This window comes from Pleurodeles waltl, chromosome 6, assembly GCF_031143425.1.
Source record: "Pleurodeles waltl isolate 20211129_DDA chromosome 6, aPleWal1.hap1.20221129, whole genome shotgun sequence".
Classification (NCBI taxonomy): domain Eukaryota; kingdom Metazoa; phylum Chordata; class Amphibia; order Caudata; family Salamandridae; genus Pleurodeles; species Pleurodeles waltl.
The window spans coordinates 1,669,264,561-1,669,288,918 of NC_090445.1; the positions used below are offsets into that span (position 1 = coordinate 1,669,264,561).

The window sequence follows — 24,358 nt, forward strand, 5'->3', positions numbered from 1 at the left end:
GTGCCTAAGCAAAGCACCACAGACGTGATGTTTTATGTAGATTACCTGCCTCAGTGAGATCACCAAGACTGATCCTCCCTGAAAATCTAGGCAGATGAGCTTGTTGGCAAGGTAGGTTTTTAGCACCTTTGATGGGACCTGAGACTATTTTCAGATTACTCTTACACTGGTGCAAATATGAAAATTACCTTTGGCGCCCCATTGGAAATGGTTACAATTCTTTGTTATGCGTTTGGGCTGAAGAATGCCCCTGCCACCCTTCAACAGTCAGTGAATGGCATACTCGCTAGGATGGAGAATTTCTTTGTTGCTTTCTTAGACAACATGGTGGTCTTCCAGCTCTCTATGGAAGGACAAACTGAGTCCTTGAGAAAGGTACTGCAGGCCTTTGATTTTGTTTTATGACTTTGTGGAATCAGGCATTTAAAGTATCAAAAGCCAATAAAAACTCCTGCTGTTACCAGAGTTGGAAATATTTAAACACCAGGTTGTTGGCAGCATAAAAATGTGCATCTCTGCTTTATCCCTAGCATTGGCCACGTACAGACTAGCAATGGGTATAAGGCAGCTTCAAAAACATAATTTAATGTGGCACATTTGGATGCTCTGCTGCTATCAGCCACTCATTGCTTGGTCTCATTTTGGCTTCTTGCTCGTGACACCTACGCTGGATTTGGGAACTGTTGTGAACTAGATGGGAAACGTCAGCAGGAGGTCCAAGTTACTCATTTACTGTCTGTTTGCTGGTGCACAGGCACATCATTGGTATTGTATATTTATGAAACACAGTCACCTAAAGGTGGTTTTCTTTTGTTTCCCTTTAGGTCATGATCTGCTCCTGTATGATGTACCCAGTGTTAAAGAGTGTCAGCCTCCAGGTGCACTCTGCATTGACTGGAAGCTACATCGCCGGGAGACATTCTGTCTCTTTCATCAACTGCCCTAACGAGGAAATAGCAAAGGATATTGCAAGGTACAGTACTCGTTTCATGGATAGCATGCCATATGAATAATTAAAGCAGCACTTGACATGAAATACTAGATTTCATATTTTATTTACAGGCATTGTTCTGGACAGCTCACTCCCTGTGGTATCACTCACTGTGGTATAACAAATGTTACTGCTACCTAGAAAAGTCAGGGTAACATTACAGAAGGAAGGATGTGTTGCAAACTTTACGTGTCTTCAATTGACGGAATGAAAACTAGCTTCCTTGCCTGGGCACAAACATACAAGCTGCTGGGACTGTTTATTTCTCAATGTACTCTTTGACTTATCAAAAATATGTAATCACACTCTAACTCAAAAGTGCCTGGCCCCTGTACTGAGGTAGAATTATTAGATATACATCCTTGAAACGAAACAACCAAAACGGCAAGACAAAATGGAATAAAAGTAGATCGCAAAACAATGTATCAAAAAAGGAAAAACAGTGCTGAAGGGGGCAAAATAATCAAAAGATAAGTTTAATCATAAAGCATCTGTAACTCCAGTAGTAAGGTATTAGCTAAACAATAAATTGATAAGTTATTGTTACAGGACAGTAAGTTAAACACAATATAATGGAAACACAGTAGAAATGCTCCATGGCTGTGGGATACAAAATATGTACATAAGTAATTTTGTTGAATAATATTTTGGAAGCCATGGTACCCAGACATAGCAAACAACCCAAATCACTGTCAGGGTCTTGGCTTTACAGGGTTAGATAGAGAGATAGCTATCAAAAGTGCAGCAGGTTCAGTAGTCCCAGGGCCCAGGGCTTTGAGGGTTTCACTGGACCCCAGTTAGTGGCTGTTTTTTACTACCAAGCCTGAGAATGGAGGGGCAAGTTACTTTGATGCATATGGGCCACAGTGTCTTTTCTACGCCACTGCGCATAGACCAGGTTCCTAACCTTTGGTTGTGTTATGGCTGAACATAGCAACTTGCAAGGACTGTCTTCTGTCTTTGTGTTGATCAGTGACTGAGAGAATGTTGAGGAGAGGTTTAGGGATGTAGTCCCTAACAAAATGGGCCTTGCAACTTGTTGCTGCAATACTAAGTCCCGGTGTCACATGCAATAATTATCACACCCAAACAAAACCCTACACTGAGGTTTTCAGAATATATAGGGTGTGATAATTATCGCCTATTCCAAGTTTTGTCCACAGACTAGGTGGTTGCATACATATTGTGGTCTTTCCTACACTAAATTCTACATATCTAGGTATTTACCAGTATTTTTCCTCTAATGAACTTTGGCAAGTTTCACATAAATACATTTACCTGTCGAAGATTGCGAGAGCATGGTGTTTGCTGCAAAACTCAGAGTTCCTGAAGCACTTACCTGCAGCAAAAGCAGAAAGCCTGCCTTTTTAAAAATTCTATCAATGGTGTCTGCAGTAATTGTGGAAAATGGTAAGGCCCAAGACTGTAGAAATGTATGTCACAAGTTGATTATAATCAGATGCAGATCAGGGCCAAATCCGTGCATGCAGTGAGTGGAAGGGTTGGGGTTTTATGAGAGCAGTCCCATGGAATCAAAATCAAGACTCAGTTCCATATGAGACTGATCCCTCCCCAGCAGTGACATATCAGGGATTTTGGGGCCCTGGACATTCATTTTGTGGCACAACTGTGGGTGTACTCCCCTTACTAGTCCTTCCTATGCCAAACAGTATTAAGTCATGTGTTAAACTTTCAGAAATGGTGGCACCCAAAAACAGGCGAAAGCTCATGCCGCCTGCTGCCCGCCAGCCAAGTAACATTAAAAGAAACCCTGAACAAGCAGTGGGTGAAAGTCTGATCTTCAGCCAGGGCAAACTTAAAAGAAGATTCCAATGCGGACTGCAATTGCCATAAGTGAACGCTCAGTTCAATTGATAGTCATTGTATTTTGAGCTTGTATCCAGAATTTGCAACAACAACATTTTACATGGAAATCAGTGTCTCGAGAGCCTGTTTCTGCCAGTGCAGGAAAGACACTGGAAGGGTGACTTGGTTAATATTTAATGGTCTAGTACACCTTAATGAAAGAAGAGATCAGGCCGCAGATCTTGAACTTGTAGCTTTAGTTGGCAGATATTCATAATCACAAAGGTATCTTCCTTCACTACTTGTGTTTTTGCTGTAACAGCGAAACATCACTGCTCTGAGGATTTCCAGCAGTTCACTGGGTGAAGTCTGATTCTCTGGTTATGATGTCAGACGCCCACCTTGCTTCTCTTCTCTTCCTTCTCTCTGTACACATCTGGGCTAGACAGTTACCTTAGACTCTGCTGTGTAAAAGAGATGGTGGAGGCGAGAGATAGGAAAAGGACAGGGAGCTAGCATAGATGGAAAATGGAAGTAGAGATCAAAATGAGGCAGAGATAGGCGAGACAGGGAGAGATGTAAGGAAAAGAGAGAAAAATTAGGTATACTGAAGGAAAGATTCAGAAAGACAGAAAGAGGAAGAGGTAGGCAGAGGAGAAGGCAGATAAAGAGTAATCCAAGTGTGATATTGTCACTACTTGGATTACTGTTTACAGTGCTTTAAAGGGGGAGGGCAAAGATTTACGAAGCAATCTAAGACAGAAATAAGAAGTAGAGACTATACCTATGTGTGCTGAAGAAGGAAACCGGCAATCAAAAACTATGCCTAAGGGCCAGATGTATGACCGTGAGTTTTGAGACTCACAATTTGCAACTTATTTGTGAGTCACAATTTGCGAGTTGCAAACCCAAATGTACAACACTTTACCTCACACTGTTTGCGATTCACAATGGGGTCGCAAATGACCTACCTCATCAATATTCATGAGCTAGGTCGCAATTTGCGACCCCATTGGGAATGGCTGCACCCACAAGGATGGTGGCCTTCTGGGGACAGCAGACCACCATGTCTGTGACTGCTTATTAATACAGCAGTTTTTTTTAATGCAGCCCGCTTTCCTTAAAGGAAAACTGGATGTGTTTCAAAAAGAAAAATGAAACGCTTCCGTTTCATTTTTTCAGAGTAAATCCATGGGACCACTGCCTACTCTGAAAACATATTTTCGTATCCATTCACAAAGGAGAAGGGGTCGGACCCCTTCCTGTTTTGGAATGGGTTACCACCAATTTGAAATTGGTGGTAACTGCAACTGTTTTGCGACCGCAATTGCGGTCACAAAACAATTATACATCCCCCTGCGACTCGCTATTTGTAAGGGATCCCCTCGGCTAGACACGCCACTTTCAAAAAGCGACTCGCGAATCTATTTTACAATTCAGTAAATAGATAGGGTTTGCACAAAGCAAAATGCGTTTTTCTTGTTGCAAACAAGAAAAAAGCTATATATCTGGCCCTAAGTTCCTAGCAGACTGTGCTGGTGTTGGGAATGGACTAAACATCAAAGCCACCAACTGGAGAACCAAGTGAAAGTTGAGCCTCTGAATATCATGATTTCAGGTCTGTCTCCTTTAGGATTGAGAGAGTTGGTGGACATTGAGAAAGCTACAGAAGATATGCATGCCTAGAACTTTTCAGCTGTGGATAGGAACTCGCCATTAAGGAAGATGATGATTTCGGTATCATCTGCATCGGACATGAGTTGAAAGCAAAAATGAGCAGATGAGACTGGCCAAAGTGGAGACATACAAGCTGAAAAGGGTGGGACTCAGAAATGACCATTGAGAGACGCCCTAGATAATAGTGCTGTGTGAAAGACGAAAGGAAGGGAGATGATCTGCCTGAGTGTGAAGTGTAAGGAATAATGCTGTCCACTTTGGAGCATTTTCCTGGATAGCAAAATCATTAAGCTGAAGAAGTGTGGATTTGGAGACTGTGTCAAAGGAGGCTTTACATAAAGAACGTAAAGGGAGCGTATCCTCCTCTGTCAGGTGTGGCTTGAAGTTCCACTGATATGGGTCTAAAAGTTCAGCTAACGTAAACATGTTACTGTTGACTTTGTTTTTTATTATTTTTGCAGGAAAAGAAGGAATAGAAATAGGACTGTTGTTACTAAGAACAAGAGGGTACTCTAAAGGCTTTTTGAGCAGGGGGACTAGGAGAGCTGGCTTCCAAATAGAGGGCTTGCTGGCTGAAGACAGCGAAGAAGTAAGATCCTGGCAGTGGCTCTTTGTGGCAGGGAAAAGGCACGGGGCAGCACGGTGCATGGTCGTGGGGGAAATAAAATAAAATGACCTTTTTTTTTTTTAAATGTACCTTAATTCTGCGCCAAACCGCTCTTCTCCTCCGCCGTCAACTGCAGGAACAGGCTCCCAACCTGCAATGCAGCCAATCCTGACACTGCTTAGAGAAACGTTAGGAATGGCTGGGAGCGCCCAGCCCGGGCTCTCCCTGGCAGACTGAGAGCCTGTGCCTGCTCCATCCAGCCCAGCAACACAGTGCCGGGCTGGAGAGAGCACACTGCGCATGTGTGTTTGAACGGCCCGAGCTGGCCGGCCAAACCCACATGCGCACTGAGGGGAGTGCACAGTGCTCTCCCCCCAGTGTGCATTACAGTCTGTGGCCTGCCCCTTTTAATACAAAACAGTAATATAGTTTATTATTGTTTTGTATTTAAGGGTTTGCAGCTGCTGCCGCTGACCGAGGGGGGGACTCTCCTCTGCCCTAGCATAAGAGCTGCCCCTGGATCCTGGGCTGCCTCCTGTGACGTTTTGTGAAGCATATAAGGGGTACAAGGATCAAGAGGGGTTCATGGCTAAGGGAAACAACTTTATAGCTTTGTATCCCCGAGGCTCTGCATTTTACTGGGACACAGATCAGAATTTAAGTGAGCACACGTTGTAACAAGAAATGGTCAAATGGATCGAGAAAAAATGGCCATTCTAGCAGGTTTAGCAGCCATTTCAACCATTCTAGCAGATTTAGCAGAGCTGTAATCATTGAAAGGAAGTTGGTTTAAATGATCTCTCCTAATGGCTCTATTGCTTTGTGTGCACATGATTGTGTGTGATTCAGGACATCTAGTCTGCCTGTGACCTGCACTCAGAGACCTGCAGCTCAATCAAACATTTCAAATGCAGGGCGATGTGAACTGGAACCAGCTCATTAGAACCCACATTTTTACATCCTTCGGTGATTGCAGTACGTGAATTTGAAAGGGTTTGAAACATTTGAGATCCATGCCCTTTTCCAGTCCCACATGTCTGCCCCATCAACTTAGTTCAAATAAGAGTCTGAAAAATGTACTTTGTTTACATGAATAAAAACAAAAGTACTTACCAATGTTGGTGTGCAGGGAAGACTCCGGGATGCTGGATGCTCGGACCACCTTTCACTGTTCCCAGAAACCACAGAGCATCCAAGCCTGACTCAGAAGTCAAGAACCAACAAACCTAACCAATCCTGGAGCTGCTCTCAAACTGTTTTCACCGTGAGAGTAGCGTAATATGTGGTCTGAGCAGGATAACTCAGCACTCCTTTTCCGACTAGGAGCCTATGCTTGAAGTCTGCTTGGCTGTTACACATCTCACACTGAAGTGCTCATGTCGACCTGGCCATCGCAAGAAGGCCGGCTAATCTGACATGTGCACTTTATCTTTAGGTAAGTCATTCTGGCCCCACCCCGAGTCCGGAGAGACAAATGGTCATGTCCATTGACCGTTTTATTGAATGAATGTTTTCTGCAGCTGGCGGGGCGATGCTTCTTCACCCTAAAGGACGAACTTCAGCTGCACAAGAGCAGCTATCCTGCAGCCGGAAGCAATGGGATGAACCCAGGAACTGTTATCTGCAGCAAGCAGATATGGGCTGCACCCCGGAGCACCTGCCCCGCAGCAGTTACTTATGTCCTGAACCCGGGAGAAACTGTCCTGCAGTGGGCAGCTACGGGATGTAACTGTCCCTCAGCAGTTAGTCATGTCCTTTCCCCAGGAGCAACTATCCAGCAGCAGGCTGCTATAGGCTACACCCCAGAGCAGCTATCTCTCAGCAGTTACTTATGTCCTGTACCCAGGAGCAGCGATCCAGCAGTGGGAATCTAGGGGATGCACAAAGGTGCACCTTTTCCTTAGCTCAGTGGTTCCCAACCAGTGGTCCGGGGACCCCTGGGGGTCCACGAAGCCTTCTCAGGGGGTCCATGAGAGCCTAGAAAACTAAAAAATATTAACAAATATTGACAAATTAGGTCCCCAGCTTCCAGTAATGACTCAGGAGGGGGTCCCCGGATTCCAATTATGATTCAGTGGGGGTCCCTGGGTTCCATTAATTTTATAGTGGGGGTCCACAGAAATCAAAAGGTTGGGAACCACTGCCCTAGCAGATTACTTGTGTTGGATGAAGGGAGGTGGAGTGTTTCTGGCCCTAATCCCTTTCCAGGCCCAAAAAAGCCCAAACAGGCAATGGCCTTAACCTGACGCGCTATGTCCAGGCTGCACACACTCACAGGGAGAAGGAGGGTGAGAAGAGGAAAAGAAGGTCAAGGAGCTGAAACAAGGAAAGAGAGAAAGAAGATGAAGAGAAGGAGAGAAAGCAGAGCGAAAGGGAGGTAAAAAAGAAGAGCGAAAACAAAGAGAGTGAGAAAGGAGGAAGGGCGGTGAAAAGGATAAGAAAGAAAATAGAAAAAAGGTGGGAAAGAGCAAAAAGGGGAGAAAGCAAAGAGAAAGGGAAGAAAGGTAGGAGAAGAAGAGAAAGAGGCGAGAAAGGGAGGAAAGGTAGGAGAAGAAGAGAAAGGGAAAGAAAGTGAGCACATGCCAGTATTAGAGGACAGCACCCAGTGCCTCCTTAGGCTGCCATCAACATCACACATACACAAAGATAAATCTGGTACTCAGGGCACAAAGCCTTGCAAGACAGCTTTCAAAAGCTGTGACACAGCAAATGTATCAAATGGATGCACTTCTGGAGTAGATAAATAATAAACTTCTGAGGCACATGCAGACCTCTGGCCCTGGAACTAGAGGGAACAAGTGTCTGTGATGGACCCCTAGCTAGAGGGTCCCTGTGTAGGAAGAACATGGTTTAACAGACCGCTGCGGCCGGGGGAAATAACATTTAAAGAAAAAGAAAACACTTACTTTTTCCCTTGCGCCGCCCGTCTCCCACCGCCTCCAAGCTTCTCGCTCCTCTTGTGGTGTCCCAACATTCGCTGGGACACCTGTACAGGCTCCCCAGCAATTCTGTAGGGAGAAATGAAAGAAAATCCAAATTTTTATATATAGGGATGCGAAGGCTTCGCAAACCCTCTCTATCTCCCGCTGAGATCTGATTGGCTGCCAAAACTTCAACAAGAAAGTGTTGGCAGTCATCTTGGGGCTCGGCTTCAGCCGAGTCCCAGACAAAAAAATGTAAAAATAAGAAAAGTGGCTAGGGTAGAGTCACCAGGTATCCCTTAATTCTGGTGTCCCAGAGGGAAATCCCCAGAGCAAAAAAAATATATTTTAAAATTTTTGGTGGGAGATGCGGTGGATCCGCTGATCCCACGAAAACTTTAAAAAACAAAAAACAAACGCAAACTCCCGCACTTTTTTAACTTCAGCCCCCGGTTGGGCCAGGTCCCAGTGCATTAGAATTATCAATGTGGGGGGCCAGGCGGCACCCTCTCAGCCCCGGGGACCGCCACTTCCCCGGGACTAATGTTTTATGAAATGCAGGGGCTCTGCCTGTTCACCTGCAGCCCCAGGGCCGTGCAGCCTCCCTCTCTCCCCCAACAAAATATAAATGTATAGGCCTGGCCCGGGGGATGCCGTCCCTGGGGCTGGGATTGGTTCTGGGGAGGGGGGGTCACGCTGCCACATCTGCCCAAAAAATTGAAATAATTAGGCCAGGCTCCAGAGAATGGGCTCCCCTGGGCTGAGATTGGCCAGGGGAGGGGGCCTCCCCCCAAAAAATTAAATGATTAGGTTGGACCCTGAGGGATGGGGTCCCCGGAGCCGACATCAGCCTGGGGTAGCCGTGAGTGGCCCCGTCCCCCAAAAAATTTAATATTTAGGTTAAGCCGTGGGGATGGGTTCCCTGAGGCCGAGATCAGCCTGGGAGGGGCGGCATGTGGCCAAGCCCTGCGGGCAAACCCTGCTGCGCTCGGCCGATGGCCGTGCACAGCGCGGGTTTGGGATGTTATAGGGGTTGGTCACAGGACTTGGCTAGATTAAGTATAGTAATGAAACTACTTTACGTCAAAAAAAGTAGAAATTCACTGAAAAAAACAAAGATTGCATGGATGTTATAGTAAGGAAATCAATTTTTTTTAAAACATAGAAATTCACTTTAAAAACTAAGGGTTACAGGGACGTTAAAGTGAGTCTCTCATTTTAAACATACCAAACCGTAGAAATTCCCCTGTCATTGTTAGATTTATCTCAATTAACTATAACTCATCGCCCTAAGGTAACTAAAATTCGTGCTCTCGCCATGCACTGCTATTTAACCCACATAAAGCATCACTCATTACATCTTTGATAACATCATTGATAATATCAATGTAACATTTGCACTAAAATTATTTAGCCGAAAACTGTGCATGGCAGGGGCGAAAGTTATATATATCTGTATATATGTATATATATATATAGATATACTGTATATATAGTTAGGTTCTGAATTTACTCGCACAAGACCAGAGAAATTCAACAGTTATAGTTATTTCAAGTAACCATAACTCGCAGCCTAAGGTAAGTATAACTCGCACCCTCGCCGTGCACTGCTAATTACCCCAGATGTTACAGCACCTCTGACAACTTTTATAATATCAATAAAAATATCAATGAAACATTAGAAGTCAAATTATTGGGTATATGAGTGGATATGTGAATGGGTGTATGAGTGGGTTTGTGAGTAGCTGTACGAGTGTGTGAATAGCTGAAGTTAGTACTGTATGGGTGAGTAAGTGGTTATGTCGGTTGTGTGAGTGAGTGCATCCGTGTTAGTAGTTTTATGGGTCTGTGAATGAGTATGTGAGTAGCTGTGTGTGTGCGGTTGTACGAGAGTTTGTTTGGGGGGTATGACTGGGTGTGTGAGTGGTTCTCTGGATGATCTCATCAGTGATGTCATTTGAGATGTCATCAATGATGTCATCAGGGATGTCACTGACCATGTCATGAGGGCAAGGCCTGCAGCCGGAACCTGCGGCCAATCCTTATAACCGGCCTTTGGCCATGCACAGTGGGGATTGGTGGCAGGACTAGGCCTGTGGCCAGGTGCTGCAACCAACCCCTATTAACACCCAACCCCCGTGCTGCGCACGGCTTTTGGCTGTGCACAGCAGGGGTTGGCCAAGGGTCCTCGCCTGCAGCCAGGCCCTGCAGTGAACTCCCTAGAAACACACAATAACCGTGTGGCCCCCTCCCCAGTGCTGGACAATTTTTTTGTTTTTTTGTGGAGGAGGGCCCCCCTCCCCACGGCTGAGCTTGGCCCCAGGGACCCCATCTCTCAGGGCCCAGCCATATGACCTGGGTACCTCCTAGGGCACCCAATTACAATAGAGGGGACCACGGGGAGCTGGAAGGCCCCCGTGGTCCCAGCCAGCTCCTCACCCCCTGTGGGAGCCTGCATTGTTGCATAAAGAGGGAGATACTAGAGCAGCTCCCTCTTTGTGAGAGCAATGTTTTCAATGTTTCGGTGCCTGCATCTCATGGGCAGGGAAACAGAGAAAACCTCCGCTCTGAGTAAGCGAAAGCTGTTTGACAGCTCATGCTTACTCTGAGTGGAGTGTTTGCTCTGACTACAGCTCCCGCCAATTCAGAGCAAACAGCTATGCCCCGGTGGGTGGGCACCCTAAGAGATAGCAGGAGCCAGCCCTGGTGGGTGGCGGTCCCCAAAGCCATCAGTGGCTCCTCGAGGGGGGCTGTGCGGCCTCCCCTCCAATGTTAAATAGCCTTGGGTGATGGTGGTCCCCTGGGCCTGGGGTCCTCAACGGACGCCATATGTCTTTTATAATTAGCCCTAGCAAGGTGGCAGTCCCTGGGGCTGTGTGGGGGGGAGGGCAGGCAGCCACCCAACGTTTTTTTAAGTTTAAAGCCCCAGAGAGGTGGTGGTCCGCAGGGCTGCGGGGTTGGGGAGGGCAGGCGTCCCTCTCTGCATTTCTTAAGTTAAAAGCCTCGAGGAGGTGGTGGTCCCCAGGGCTGCGTGGGAACGGGCAGCTCCCCTGCATTAAATTGATTATGTGCCCTGGCGGAGTGGTGGTCCCAGAGGCTGCCAGGGGGCAGGCGGCCCCCTCTGTGTTTCTTAAGTTAAAAGCCCTGGGGAGGTGGCGGTCCCAGGGGCTGCGGGGAAACCAGGTGCCCCGCTCCCACGTTACATTATGATCCAGCCTCGAGTAGGTGGTGGTCCCCGGGGCTGCAGGGTCGCTGGTGGCTCCCCCACATAGAAAATGTAAATGCCACTGGGACCTAGCCCACCCGGGGGCTTGTAAAAAACAAGCGTGGTAACCCGTGCTTTAAAAAAAAAAAGAAATTCCCGAATTTGCGACTTTCTCTCTAATTTGTGGGAAATTTTTTAAAAGATATAATTATTTTTCTCTGGGGTTGGTCTCTGTGGGACCCCATCATCAGAGTTGAGGGGACAGGGTGACTCTACCCTGGCCCCTTGTCTTATTATTACAACTTTTTTTATGTGACTCTGCTAAAGTAGAGTCCCAAGATGGATGCCAACTCTTTCTGGTTTTAAGTGTTGGCAGCAAGTCAGAGCTGTGCATTTCCCTGCACAATTTTTTTATTATTCACTGAGTTATCGCAACCACAGATATACAAATTTGGATTACGTTTAATTTCTCCTAAACTACTGAATGGATTTACAGCATATAACTACGTACCGACAGCTAGCTTTCTACCAAATTTGGTGTAATTCCGTCCAGTGGTTCGGGCTGTAGGTGTCTTCACAGGTCCTATGGGAACTAACCTACAAAACACCCCCTTTTTCTTGGCCCTCGCTTGATGGATCACCCAAAAACTTTCCATGCAAAACAAGAATCTCCGGGGCACTTCTTTTGGAAAATTTCAGAAGATTCGTCAAACGGAGAAGTCAAAAATGCTTTTTCTATGGAAACATGCTCCTAACTATAACTACCTACTGGCGACTGCCTGTATATATGTATATATTTATTCAATATTATATGCAGTTTGCAAAATCGCGAATTGCTCTTTTTCTGGTTGGGGATTGATTCATCAAATCAAAATATTCTTGCCAATTTTACAAAATAAGAGATGTTCCTAAATTTTTTCGTTTATACAGGGAGTGCAGAATTATTAGGCAAATTAGTATTTTGACCACATCATCCTCTTTATGCATGTTGTCTTACTCCAAGCTGTATAGGCTCGAAAGCCTACTACCAATTAAGCATATTAGGTGATGTGCATCTCTGTAATGAGAAGGGGTGTGGTCTAATGACATCAACACCCTATATCAGGTGTGCATAATTATTAGGCAACTTCCTTTCCTTTGGCAAAATGGGTCAAAAGAAGGACTTGACAGGCTCAGAAAAGTCAAAAATAGTGAGATATCTTGCAGAGGGATACAGCACTCTTAAAATTGCAAAGCTTCTGAAGCGTGATCATCGAACAATCAAGCGTTTCATTCAAAATAGTCAACAGGGTCGCAAGAAGCGTGTGGAAAAACCAAGGCGCAAAATAACTGCCCATGAACTGAGAAAAGTCAAGCGTGCAGCTGCCACGATGCCACTTGCCACCAGTTTGGCCATATTTCAGAGCTGCAACATCACTGGAGTGCCCAAAAGCACAAGGTGTGCAATACTCAGAGACATGGCCAAGGTAAGAAAGGCTGAAAGACGACCACCACTGAACAAGACACACAAGCTGAAACGTCAAGACTGGGCCAAGAAATATCTCAAGACTGATTTTTCTAAGGTTTTATGGACTGATGAAATGAGAGTGAGTCTTGATGGGCCAGATGGATGGGCCCGTGGCTGGATTGGTAAAGGGCAGAGAGCTCCAGTCCGACTCAGACGCCAGCAAGGTGGAGGTGGAGTACTGGTTTGGGCTGGTATCATCAAAGATGAGCTTGTGGGGCCTTTTCGGGTTGAGGATGGAGTCAAGCTCAACTCCCAGTCCTACTGCCAGTTCCTGGAAGACACCTTCTTCAAGCAGTGGTACAGGAAGAAGTCTGCATCCTTCAAGAAAAACATGATTTTCATGCAGGACAATGCTCCATCACACGCGTCCAAGTACTCCACAGCGTGGCTGGCAAGAAAGGGTATAAAAGTAGGAAATCTAATGACATGGTCTCCTTGTTCACCTGATCTGAACCCCGTTGAGAACCTGTGGTCCATCATCAAATGTGAGATTTACAAGGAGGGAAAACAGTACACCTCTCTGAACAGTGTCTGGGAGGCTGTGGTTGCTGCTGCACGCAATGTTGATGGTGAACAGATCAAAACACTGACAGAATCCATGGATGGCAGGCTTTTGAGTGTCCTTGCAAAGAAAGGTGGCTATATTGGTCACTGATTTGTTTTTGTTTTGTTTTTGAATGTCAGAAATGTATATTTGTGAATGTTGAGATGTTATATTGGTTTCACCGGTAATAATAAATAATTGAAATGGGTATATATTTTTTTTTTGTTAAGTTGCCTAATAATTATGCACAGTAATAGTCACCTGCACACACAGATATCCCCCTAACATAGCTAAAACTAAAAACAAACTAAAAACTACTTCCAAAAATATTCAGCTTTGATATTAATGAGTTTTTTGGGTTCATTGAGAACATGGTTGTTGTTCAATAATAAAATTAATCCTCAAAAATACAACTTGCCTAATAATTCTGCACTCCCTGTATATATTTCCATGATGATTACTTGGATTGCATCGGTTCTCCAAAACATGGTTTTATACACTGTTAACAAATATTTACTATGTAAAATATGTTCTCTGGTCTAATTTAGCATAGCTCGGTGCTCGGATTTCTGCCCTGCACTGATGACTGAATAGGGAGTTTGTCTTATATTCTGAATACACGTTGCCTGTGCAAATGTTTACTGCAGGCTGTCTGGTTTCCTGTAGTACCCCCTCTGGATCTCTTTTTCCTATTAGTCTTCCCTCGTTGCCATAGTTACTGTTAAAATGATAGAGAACCCGGAGAAGGGTGTGTGTGCATGGGATGTGAATTGGGAGCGGCTGCCCTGTGTGAGGCGAGATATAATTTATTTGTTAATTGATTGATTGTAAAGCGCTTGCTTAGACAGATTGCTACTTCTAGGCGCTGATGGTGGCCTAGTTGCAGGTCTTGACTTTCATGCAATGCTTTATTTGAGTTAATCACCCCTTGTCTGAAGTTGCAGAGGGTAAGTCATGAAATGAAGTCTGAGATCCATTCTTCAGTGGGTGGCCTCGCTCCCTTTTTTCAATCTATAAACTTGCAGCAACCCTAAGGATTTATCCTATGGAGGTGAGAATTAACATTACACACACAAAACTGTGATGTAGTGTTAGACTGCATTGTCGAGTTTTTATATGACCCACAAAAACCTCAGATCCAGAAAGTCAACTACCATTATATCGTCAAATTAAACATAAAGAGATCAATATAGTCCTCCTGTTCCTATATATAGCAAAGTATAGCTCCACATCTATGAACCTGCACAATATAGCAGAAATCAATATTTTTGTAGGTTGATATAAACAACTTGCCATTTTGCCACGCACCGGTATTGTTGCAGTGATTTTATGAATCTGATCAATGGCCCTTCATGCACCAGTGATTTGGGTGAGATCTCTTTCCTTCTCACACATAACATGTAATATATGTGTGTCACACTTAAACAGCCCAGCCGTTAATGTCTATGTATAACCATTGCTCTGACACTTGACTGATTCTGCCCCAGCCCCCAATGCGTTCTGTTGGTATCAGCCTGCTGGCAAGTCTGACATTTTCCCCTTTGGCTGCTCTGCCCTAGGCATCTCCCTTGGAATGTCATGGCGCCTAGCCACCGGGGCATGCTTAAGGGACGTGAAGATTTGGGAAATGGGCTAAAGATGCCTTGTTTTATTTCACAGGTTGTGTTAATCCCCAGATGGCCTGTTTACTGCACTGAGGCTGGGAGGACAATGGATAACAAGGGGTGCGGGTGAAGATACAAACGGGGCAGAAGTATGTGTGCGAATCTGAAGGGAAGGACATCACTCCTGCTTCTAAAGAGGAGAGTCAGGTCAAAGAGGCCCATACAGCAGTAGAGTCCCAGAGGAATGAGCACTGAAGCTGAAAGGGTCCTCCTCTGAAATCAGTGCACTTGCAACAACAAAGACTTGGAAATAGACATTGCAAAAACATCTACTCAGAATTATAGTCTGCAAAATGTCTACTGTATACAAGTAGCGCCCTTTAACATTTGGCCTGTTTTACATTTCTAAGTCCGGCTAAATCTATGTTCCACATTGCTTTAGGTTCAGTCTTGCAAATTTGGGGCAAGAGATTGATAAAGTGGTTTGGTGCATTTCGAGATTTTTGCAGGGAGATATTTAACTACGATTGAGGCAGTGGCAGCCTCTATGTTTAACTAACATGTCTTTACCATCCCTTTGCTTCAGTATCCGTGGGCAGGCGACCAACACTGCTTGGTGGCCATCATTCGCTATCTCTTCTAGATGTAGAGAGGACATGGATCACAGTCGAAATATTCAGGATAGTGCATGTCCCAAATACTCCTCTGAGATGGTGCAAACTCTGTTCATTTCTGAGGTTTATAGCATTCAAACAAATGATGGGTGGCTCAAGTATACGCCCACCATTTTTTTTGTATACTCCATTCCTGACATTTAGCATTTAGCATACTCCAAGTTCTTTCTAGGGGAAAGCAAAACAGTCTGATAAAAAACATGCCACTAGATTCAAGATAGCCTGACTGATGAAGGGTGATACCCTGAAACCGGTCCCAGGATGCTTGTTTCTGGTCCAGGGAGGACCTTGCTTGGCAGTTCAAGCTGGACTGTTCCCATGAGCAACAGGGTCAAGACTGATCTTCATATGGCTGGGTCCAAACTGGGCTGGAGTGGTGAGCAAAATAATTGAAGGACTTAATCAAGATCTGTGACTGGGATGAATGTTTGATTGGTTCCGCATTCCGTCCATCATTTGTGTTTGTTTGCTTGTGCAAAAACGGTTGCCTTAACTTTTCACAAGTTATACTCCATTGAATAGCACTTAGTTTGTAAGTGGATGTAAATTCCCACCTGATACTGTGTCCACAGAGTTTTAAGATTGTGGTTTAGTTGGAATAAGGCCCCATGTTGTGCACATACATTTATAAATCAAAAACCTCCTAAAAGCCTCTGGTTCCCCGTGATGTATTTATTAGAGCATTTTAGGCTAATCACATCACTCCTCCCGTTGAAATAATCCCATAGGGGCAGAGTTTTTAGGTTTCATCTGTGACACTGCATGTGCTGCACGCGCTCTCACATGTAAGAAATATTGTATGCAAGAGGCTTGGAGCCTGCCTAGTGCTTAACATTCGTTTGCTTCATTGTCACTCTTATTTGCTGCCGTCTAATTGGACAGCGTGTGCTGGTTTCACTTTGTCTTCTTATGGGCCAAGTACTGATTGCTTCAGCTTGGTTGCTGTCCTTCTGCTGTTGTGCTGTGATTGAAGTACTACTTTTGTGCTTGCTTTTTCCTGTCATCATTGTTGAACCTCTTGCCATTTGTAGCTCTGCTTTACTATTCCACGCGCTCTTCAAAGAAGCTTTTTGTTCTCTGAATTAGATGTTTTTATTATGACAACAGATGTTATCTACTTTTACTGTGACAACAGATGTTATATCTTTTATTGTAACAACAGATGTTATCTTCTTTTACTGTGACGACAGATGTAATATATTTTATTGTCAATCAAAAAAAAAAGATTACACACGGTTCCATATAGAGAGATGGGTTTCTTTCTGATAGAACACTTAGTCCATAGATGGGAACCAGAGCTGTTCGAAGCAAGAGCCCTCACTCACCGTCCAGTGACATGCTTCATCATAGGGCCAGCTCCTCGTCAGGCCGGCGCTGCAATGCCTGACGGGCCCCACAGGGGGGCTCTTTGCCGGAGATCTTTTGTAAAACAAATAAAGCCGGTCAAAAACAGATAAATGAAGGATTGGCAAAAAAAGAGATTAAAAATGCCTAGAGGTAACTGCTAGTAATTTTAATATTTATGTTTTTACCTCTGACAAGATTAAAAACCAGAAAAAGGGGAATTAGTGGGATAATGACCACAGATCCCATAAAAAATACGCATCGGTATAATGCAGATAATGTCTCTTTGAAAGCAATGGCATATAAGAGACGGAGCACACAGGGTCCCCTGTGTTACTCTATGTAATGGGTCAACATGTTTCTCGCTAATGTCTGGAAAATTAACTTATGCGATTCATCAGGACCTAGTAACGTACCTAATCCTATAGATGGTGGGAATTTCCACAGATATAGATCGAAACCTAGAAAACATTTTTTAAAGAGGAAAGAAAGGAACCATCATTACTGAAACGTAGTTCATATACAAAAAAGAGAATATTACACTGGACTACATTGTGCAAACCCAGAATAAAGTGCAAAATCACTCAAGTGCCAAGTGGTAAAAAATATATCACCCAAGTAACAAAGAGTGCGAGGCCAATTAGGCAAAGCACATTGCTTACCCTCCAAAAATTAATGGTAGGGCCACATCGGGGGAGTCCGGGCTAAAAAATCAACTCTGATCTAAATATATACACAAACGGAAGGAACACAGAAAGAATTGTCATTATGAAAAAATAGAAACTCAACAGGATAAGGAACGTATTAAAATAGTAGTAATGAAATCTTAGGGCACATTAATACATTCCTGTACCTAACACTAGGTTAATATTATAAGCACTAGGCAGTAGTAACATGCAGAAAATGGATTATCATTTATAAAGTGCGGAAACAGGCTCTAGGCAGTACGGCAGATAGTTACAGCCGCATGGTAATGTAAAAAATGAACATCAAAAAATGCGGGAGATAAGTGTAATAGCTAAAACGTGTCCCGTTATTGAAAAGCAAAAAGGGAAGAGCGCGGGGTTGGATATAAGCGCGTGACTTTCAAAAGCAGGGCAACGCTATGAAAACATAGCGTGCTCACTGCAGAGACGTGTAATTTGACAAAAAAGCCGGCGTGCCGGTGAAAACGCCGTGTCTCCGAACAAATACGGAGGGAGACAGCGGTGTGACCGAGGTGCCGATAAATAAAGGCACATGTGAAAAGAACCACTTACTTAGAATCAAGCCGGTCGTTGCCGATGAACCTTGCGCCAAGACGCTCACCCGGTATTGGGATACACAATGATCCCAAGGGGGTTTTAAGAAAATAGAGAAATAGAGGAAGGACTTGGTGACATGAAAAAGGTGTCGGCCATTTTTGGAGATTGTATCTAGAGGGAAATGCAAAAGTCTCGGCCGGGGCAGAGGCAGAGGCAGAAACAGAAGAAGGGGAAGGAACGTTCATTGGGCACAGGAAGAGCCTCAGATGATCACCAGAAGTCGCAGCATAACGAGCCAAAGGAGACCCTAGTGGTCAACCTTTCAAGCACTACCTTGACTCAACCAGAGCTAACTGTTCTGGAGAAAGGTTTAGGCTTTGTCCCTACACCAAGGGATGACAAATTTAGATTGCATTGTGAGATGGCCGCTCTGTTCCGTAAAGTGAGGCTGCATTTCTTCTTTCAAGACCATATAAGTGTGGAAACAAAGGGATATACCAACTTGAGAAACCCTTCTACCTTTATGCCCCCAAGTCATGCAGTCCCACTGGAAGTTCTCACTTTTGAAAAAGCGGTACGACATATAATTCAACATCTTAACCCTCCAACAACCTTCCAGAACATCTCTAAATTAGAACGGAGGGCTATTAACTCTTTATCCTCCAACCCTGATATCACGCTTAAACCAGCAGATAAAGGCGGTGCCATTGTGGATATGGATACCACTTATTACCAACAGGAATGTAGAAGACTACTTAGTGACACTTCATACTACCGCCCTATCTCCTCTGATCCGACTCCACGTCTACAACGCAAAATTTGTGGCATGATCTCTGAAGCAGAGGCAGAAGGTTGGATCACTCGACAAGAAGCTGAATTTCTTGATACGAAACATCCTAAAATTCCATATTTCTACTGCCTTCCGAAAATCCACAAGGGCCTCCCTCCTCCAGGTCGGCCTATTGTGTCTGGTATTGGCTCGCTATTAGAACCCCTTTCTAAATTTTGTGACTTCTTTCTGCAACCCATCGTACAGAAAACATCCACCTTTTTGAAGGACACAAAAGACACTCTAGTTCTATTGAATGACATAAATGAGTCTGGCACTACTGACATTCTGATTTGTCTAGACGTAGAGGCGCTCTATACCAATATCCCACAAGAAGCCACGCTCAGTGCTGTAGAGGAAATACTCTTGGCTGATACATGGACCTACAACACTCCAGTGAGTTTCATTATGCAATGCGCTAGTGTGGCCCTTCAAGAGAACTTTTTTCAATTTGAGAGAAGCCTATTCCACCAGATACAGGGCACCTCTATGGGTAGCACTTTCGCACCAAGTCTGGCATGCCTCTACATGTTTACATTTGAACAACGCCATATTCTGATCCCTGATCAACCATTTTTTTCCAATATCATAATGTGGCGCCGCTACATAGATGATATTTTGGTAATTTGGAGAGGGGAGATGGACCGTGCGATAGCCTTCACTCAATGGGTTAACACTTTGGACACCCATCTCCGTTTCAGTTCTACCATCTCCGACAAAGAAGTCTCCTTCTTGGATTTACGAATCTCATTGAAGGATGGTGTCCTCAATTCATCTGTTTACCACAAACCGACGGATCGCAATAGTCTTTTACTTTACAACAGCCATCATCCAAAAGCCCTACGAGACAACCTACCTTTCGGTCAATTCCTCAGGATACGACGCAATTGCTCTGACAAAAATGATTACCATACACAAGCCAATGCCTTATGCTGCAAACTTCGTGAGCGCAACTATCCTTTACCTCAGATTCGGCAAGCAAAAAAGAGGGCGGGCAATATCCCCCGTGATATATTACTGACTAATAATACTCGTCCAAAACAGACGAGATTGACGTGTGTCACTACTTTCACCCCTCTTAGTAACCAAATAAAAGGTACGATACGTAGACTTTGGCCCATCCTCACGAGTGCGGGCGCAACTCTAGAACGTCCTCTTTTTGCATTCAAAAGAACGGCCAACATTAAAGACCTTGTAGTCCACACAAGACCGTCAATGAAACAGCCTACTAATAATTTGGACACTGGTCAATGGCTTAAAGTAAAGGGTCATTACCCTTGTGGTTCCTGCAATATCTGCCCCTTCACTGATAATATTCGAGAGGTAGATATAGGTGAAGAAAGGACCTGGCAACTCAGATCCCATACCAACTGTCGGACTAAGAATTGTATTTACATGATTACCTGCCCGTGCAACTTGAGGTATATTGGCATGACAACCAGGATGGTAAAAATTTGCATTAATGAACATCGAAGCACCATTAGATGTAAAAGATCCTCCACGAAACTGACTAATCACTTTGTCGAGAAGCAGCATGGACCGAATGATATGAAATGGTTGGTCTTAGAATCCATGAGAGATAACATTGACAATACCAAAAAGCTTTTCAAAAAGGAACAACGGTGGGTCTTTAGACTACAGACTCTATTTCTCTATTTTCTTAAAACCCCCTTGGGATCATTGTGTATCCCAATACCGGGTGAGCGTCTTGGCGCAAGGTTCATCGGCAACGACCGGCTTGATTCTAAGTAAGTAGTTCTTTTCACATGTGCCTTTATTTATCGGCACCTCGGTCACACCGCTGTCTCCCTCCGTATTTGTTCGGAGACACGGCGTTTTCACCGGCACGCCGGCTTTTTTGTCAAATTACACGTCTCTGCAGTGAGCACGCTATGTTTTCATAGCGTTGCCCTGCTTTTGAAAGTCACGCGCTTATATCCAACCCCGCGCTCTTCCCTTTTTGCTTTTCAATAACGGGACACGTTTTAGCTATTACACTTATCTCCCGCATTTTTTGATGTTCATTTTTTACATTACCATGCGGCTGTAACTATCTGCCGTACTGCCTAGAGCCTGTTTCCGCACTTTATAAATGATAATCCATTTTCTGCATGTTACTACTGCCTAGTGCTTATAATATTAACCTAGTGTTAGGTACAGGAATGTATTAATGTGCCCTAAGATTTCATTACTACTATTTTAATACGTTCCTTATCCTGTTGAGTTTCTATTTTTTCATAATGACAATTCTTTCTGTGTTCCTTCCGTTTGTGTATATATTTAGATCAGAGTTGATTTTTTAGCCCGGACTCCCCCGATGTGGCCCTACCATTAATTTTTGGAGGGTAAGCAATGTGGTTTGCCTAATTGGCCTCGCACTCTTTGTTACTTGGGTAATATATTTTTTACCACTTGGCACTTGAGTGATTTTGCACTTTATTCTGGGTTTGCACAATGTAGTCCAGTGTAATATTCTCTTATTTGTATATGAACTAGGTTTCAGTAATGATGGTTCCTTTCTTTCCTCTTTAAAAAATGTTTTCTAGGTTTCGATCTATATCTGTGGAAATTCCCACCATCTATAGGATTAGGTACGTTACTAGGTCCTGATGAATCGCATAAGTTAATTTTCCAGACATTAGCGAGAAACATGTTGACCCATTACATAGAGTAACACAGGGGACCCTGTGTGCTCCGTCTCTTATATGCCATTGCTTTCAAAGAGACATTATCTGCATTATACCGATGCATATTTTTTATGGGATCTGTGGTCATTATCCCACTAATTCCCCTTTTTCTGGTTTTTAATCTTGTCAGAGGTAAAAACATAAATATTAAAATTACTAGCAGTTACCTCTAGGCATTTTTAATCTCTTTTTTTGCCAATCCTTCATTTATCTGTTTTTGACCGGCTTTATTTGTTTTACAAAAGATCTCCGGCAAAGAGCACCCCTGTGGGGCCCGTCAGGCATTGCAGCGCCGGCCTGACGAGGAGCTGGCCCTATGATGAAGCATGTCACCGGACGGTGAGTGAGGGCTCTTGCTTCGAACAGCTCTGGTCCCCATCTACGGACTAAGTGTTCTATCAGAAAGAAACCCATCTCTCTATATGGAACCGTGTGTAATCTTTTTTTTGATTGACTGTCTAGTGGGATCTCTACACACGGGACCAGGAGTTAGTCTCCGAACATCCCTTTTTCCTGCCCCTCCACTGTTGTTTTTTCAATATATTTTATTGTAACAACAGATGTTATCTGCTTTCAAATGTATTTTACTAAGACATGGACATTGGCGCAGTTGCTTTCTTAATGTGATCGGATTTTTTGCCAGATGTTATTTTTATTTCTATTTCACACATAAGGAGATTAACTGCTTTGCTCAGAATCACAGGGCTGATGTGCTGAGACCTAACAAGCATTGGTAAAGCCAGTAGGTCTCGCCAGTGAGATTATTTGCTCTGCCATTCTCTTTTTTTCATGCTGAATTACATGAGCATTGCCAACAAAGGCAATAACTTGGAGCCATGCTGTACGGCTGAAAATAACTTAAAAAAGGACTATGATACATCTAGCACTAATGCACTTTAAAAAAAATAAAGCACATTAGCCGTGGCTGTGTCATAGCGCTTTTCCTAATTAGTGTTAGCAACACTGGAAAGCATCCGCGTTGCTGTACAGCATGGCTACAAAAACATTGCCAAAGGCAATAGCTCTCAGAGGCAAGACCTATTAGTTTGCCAATGCTTGTTTAAATTTCTGGAGCCCGTGAACGGTAATTCTCTATGGCCACTCCAATTTTGTGGACTTTTGAATCTCTACGCCTTTGATCAAAGATGTTTATCAATATTGATTACCACACTGAAAACGCTGAACATTATTGACAGGGCTGGTTTTGGTTCTCGACCAGGCCCTGGCCTTGGCCTTTGCCAACTTTTGGTTTATGTTACTGCAATTTTGGTTAAACAAAATGGAAGATACTAAGACGCACTTCAAACATAAGATATTTCTAAATAAACTTATTTTACTTTTTGAGTATTTATGGTTTAGTCTTATCTAGTCTGAGTGGTCGAGATGATGTGCCAGAAGATCAATATATGTACAATAAAACTCAGAAACCTTTCTGGTTTCGGGTGCAACACAGTTAGCATTACCACTTTCAACTTTGAATAATTCATGAACATTTGGACATTAGCTTCCCCACTGGGGTTCGGTAAGTTTAAAAAAACATTTAAGAAACAGAGGTCCTCATTTACGAGGCCCTAGCGGCACACTGCGCCACCGGAGCGTCATTGTTTTTTTTAATGCTCCGGTGGGCAAGTATGCCAGCCCATATTTGCAAGGCCATGCAAAGCTACCTTATGGACCCCTTTCACGCATAACACTGTGTGAAAGGGGCGTTCCATGGGTGTTGCTGTGGGTCTTCCCACAGAACACCCATGGAACCCTAAGGAATCTGACGCATCCCCAGATTTACAGGTCTGAGTCTTACGCCACCTCAGGGTTGGTGCAAGGTGGCACAACAGGGACAAATAACATTATTTCACCCCGTCTTTTCCTCTTTCTATGTGTGCTGCATTGTGCAGCACACATAGAAAGAGGAAAACACCATTAATGATCGTTTATGTGCAGGAGGGTTTCCCTTCCTGCACATAAACAATCATCCCTGCAACACAGGCATCCTTGTGCCATGGCGCAAGGGTGCCTACGTTGGTGCTAGGCAGCAATTTGTGTGCCAGCGCAGGGGACTTGGACAGGATTGTGCTGTTTTTTACAGATACGGTGAATCCCTGCCCTTTTGTTTTGACGTAGGATAGCACTGCAAAAAGGCTTGTGGTGCTGCCCTCCGCCAAAACATACTAAATGAGGCCATAATGAAATGAAAGAGAGGGGACTACCTTTCTGGGCTACCACAGGTTTTCAAATTACCCATTTGTTCAGTGGCGGCTCCTCCGCTGGGGCGGAGAAGCATCCCCCCCCACCCAGCAGCAGAAGCTGCAAACCTTTCACAATGAAAGGATAATAAATTATAAGTAAATAGGCCTGTGTTTCCATTCAAAGGAGTGTAAATGGCTGGGATTTCATCATGGTGAAAGGGTGTTTTTTAGGGCAGCTCGCCCATTGGGACATTTGGGTGCGGTCCCACCTCTTCCTCCCTCATATCTCAGAGGGTCTCAAGGTCTGCAGTTTTGAACAGCTCCAAACCTTTAGAGTGACAGGGAAAAATACAAAGTGTATTGGCATGACAGTCTAAGCGTGACATATCAGATATGAGTAATTTGTATAGTTTAGAGCGTTCATGCAGAAACCTCATGCAGGGGCATAAGTTCACAGCTCAGAACTCCCCAAATAAGCACTGTACATCAGTGTTCTTAACCCACTGCCCAGCACTGGAAAAATGCTTTCCCC

General features: G+C 44.2%; 1 protein-coding gene across 1 annotated transcript in view; it reads left to right on the forward strand.

The window, feature by feature from the left end:
* LOC138301317 (protein CutA homolog) overlaps window positions 1–24,358 on the forward strand; it is a 161,956-nt gene that overhangs the window by 39,750 nt on the left and 97,848 nt on the right. Inside the window, exon 2 of the mRNA XM_069241649.1 lies at window positions 825–973. Coding sequence (XP_069097750.1) covers window positions 825–973 — 149 coding nt within the window. The remainder of the gene's footprint in view (window positions 1–824; window positions 974–24,358) is intronic.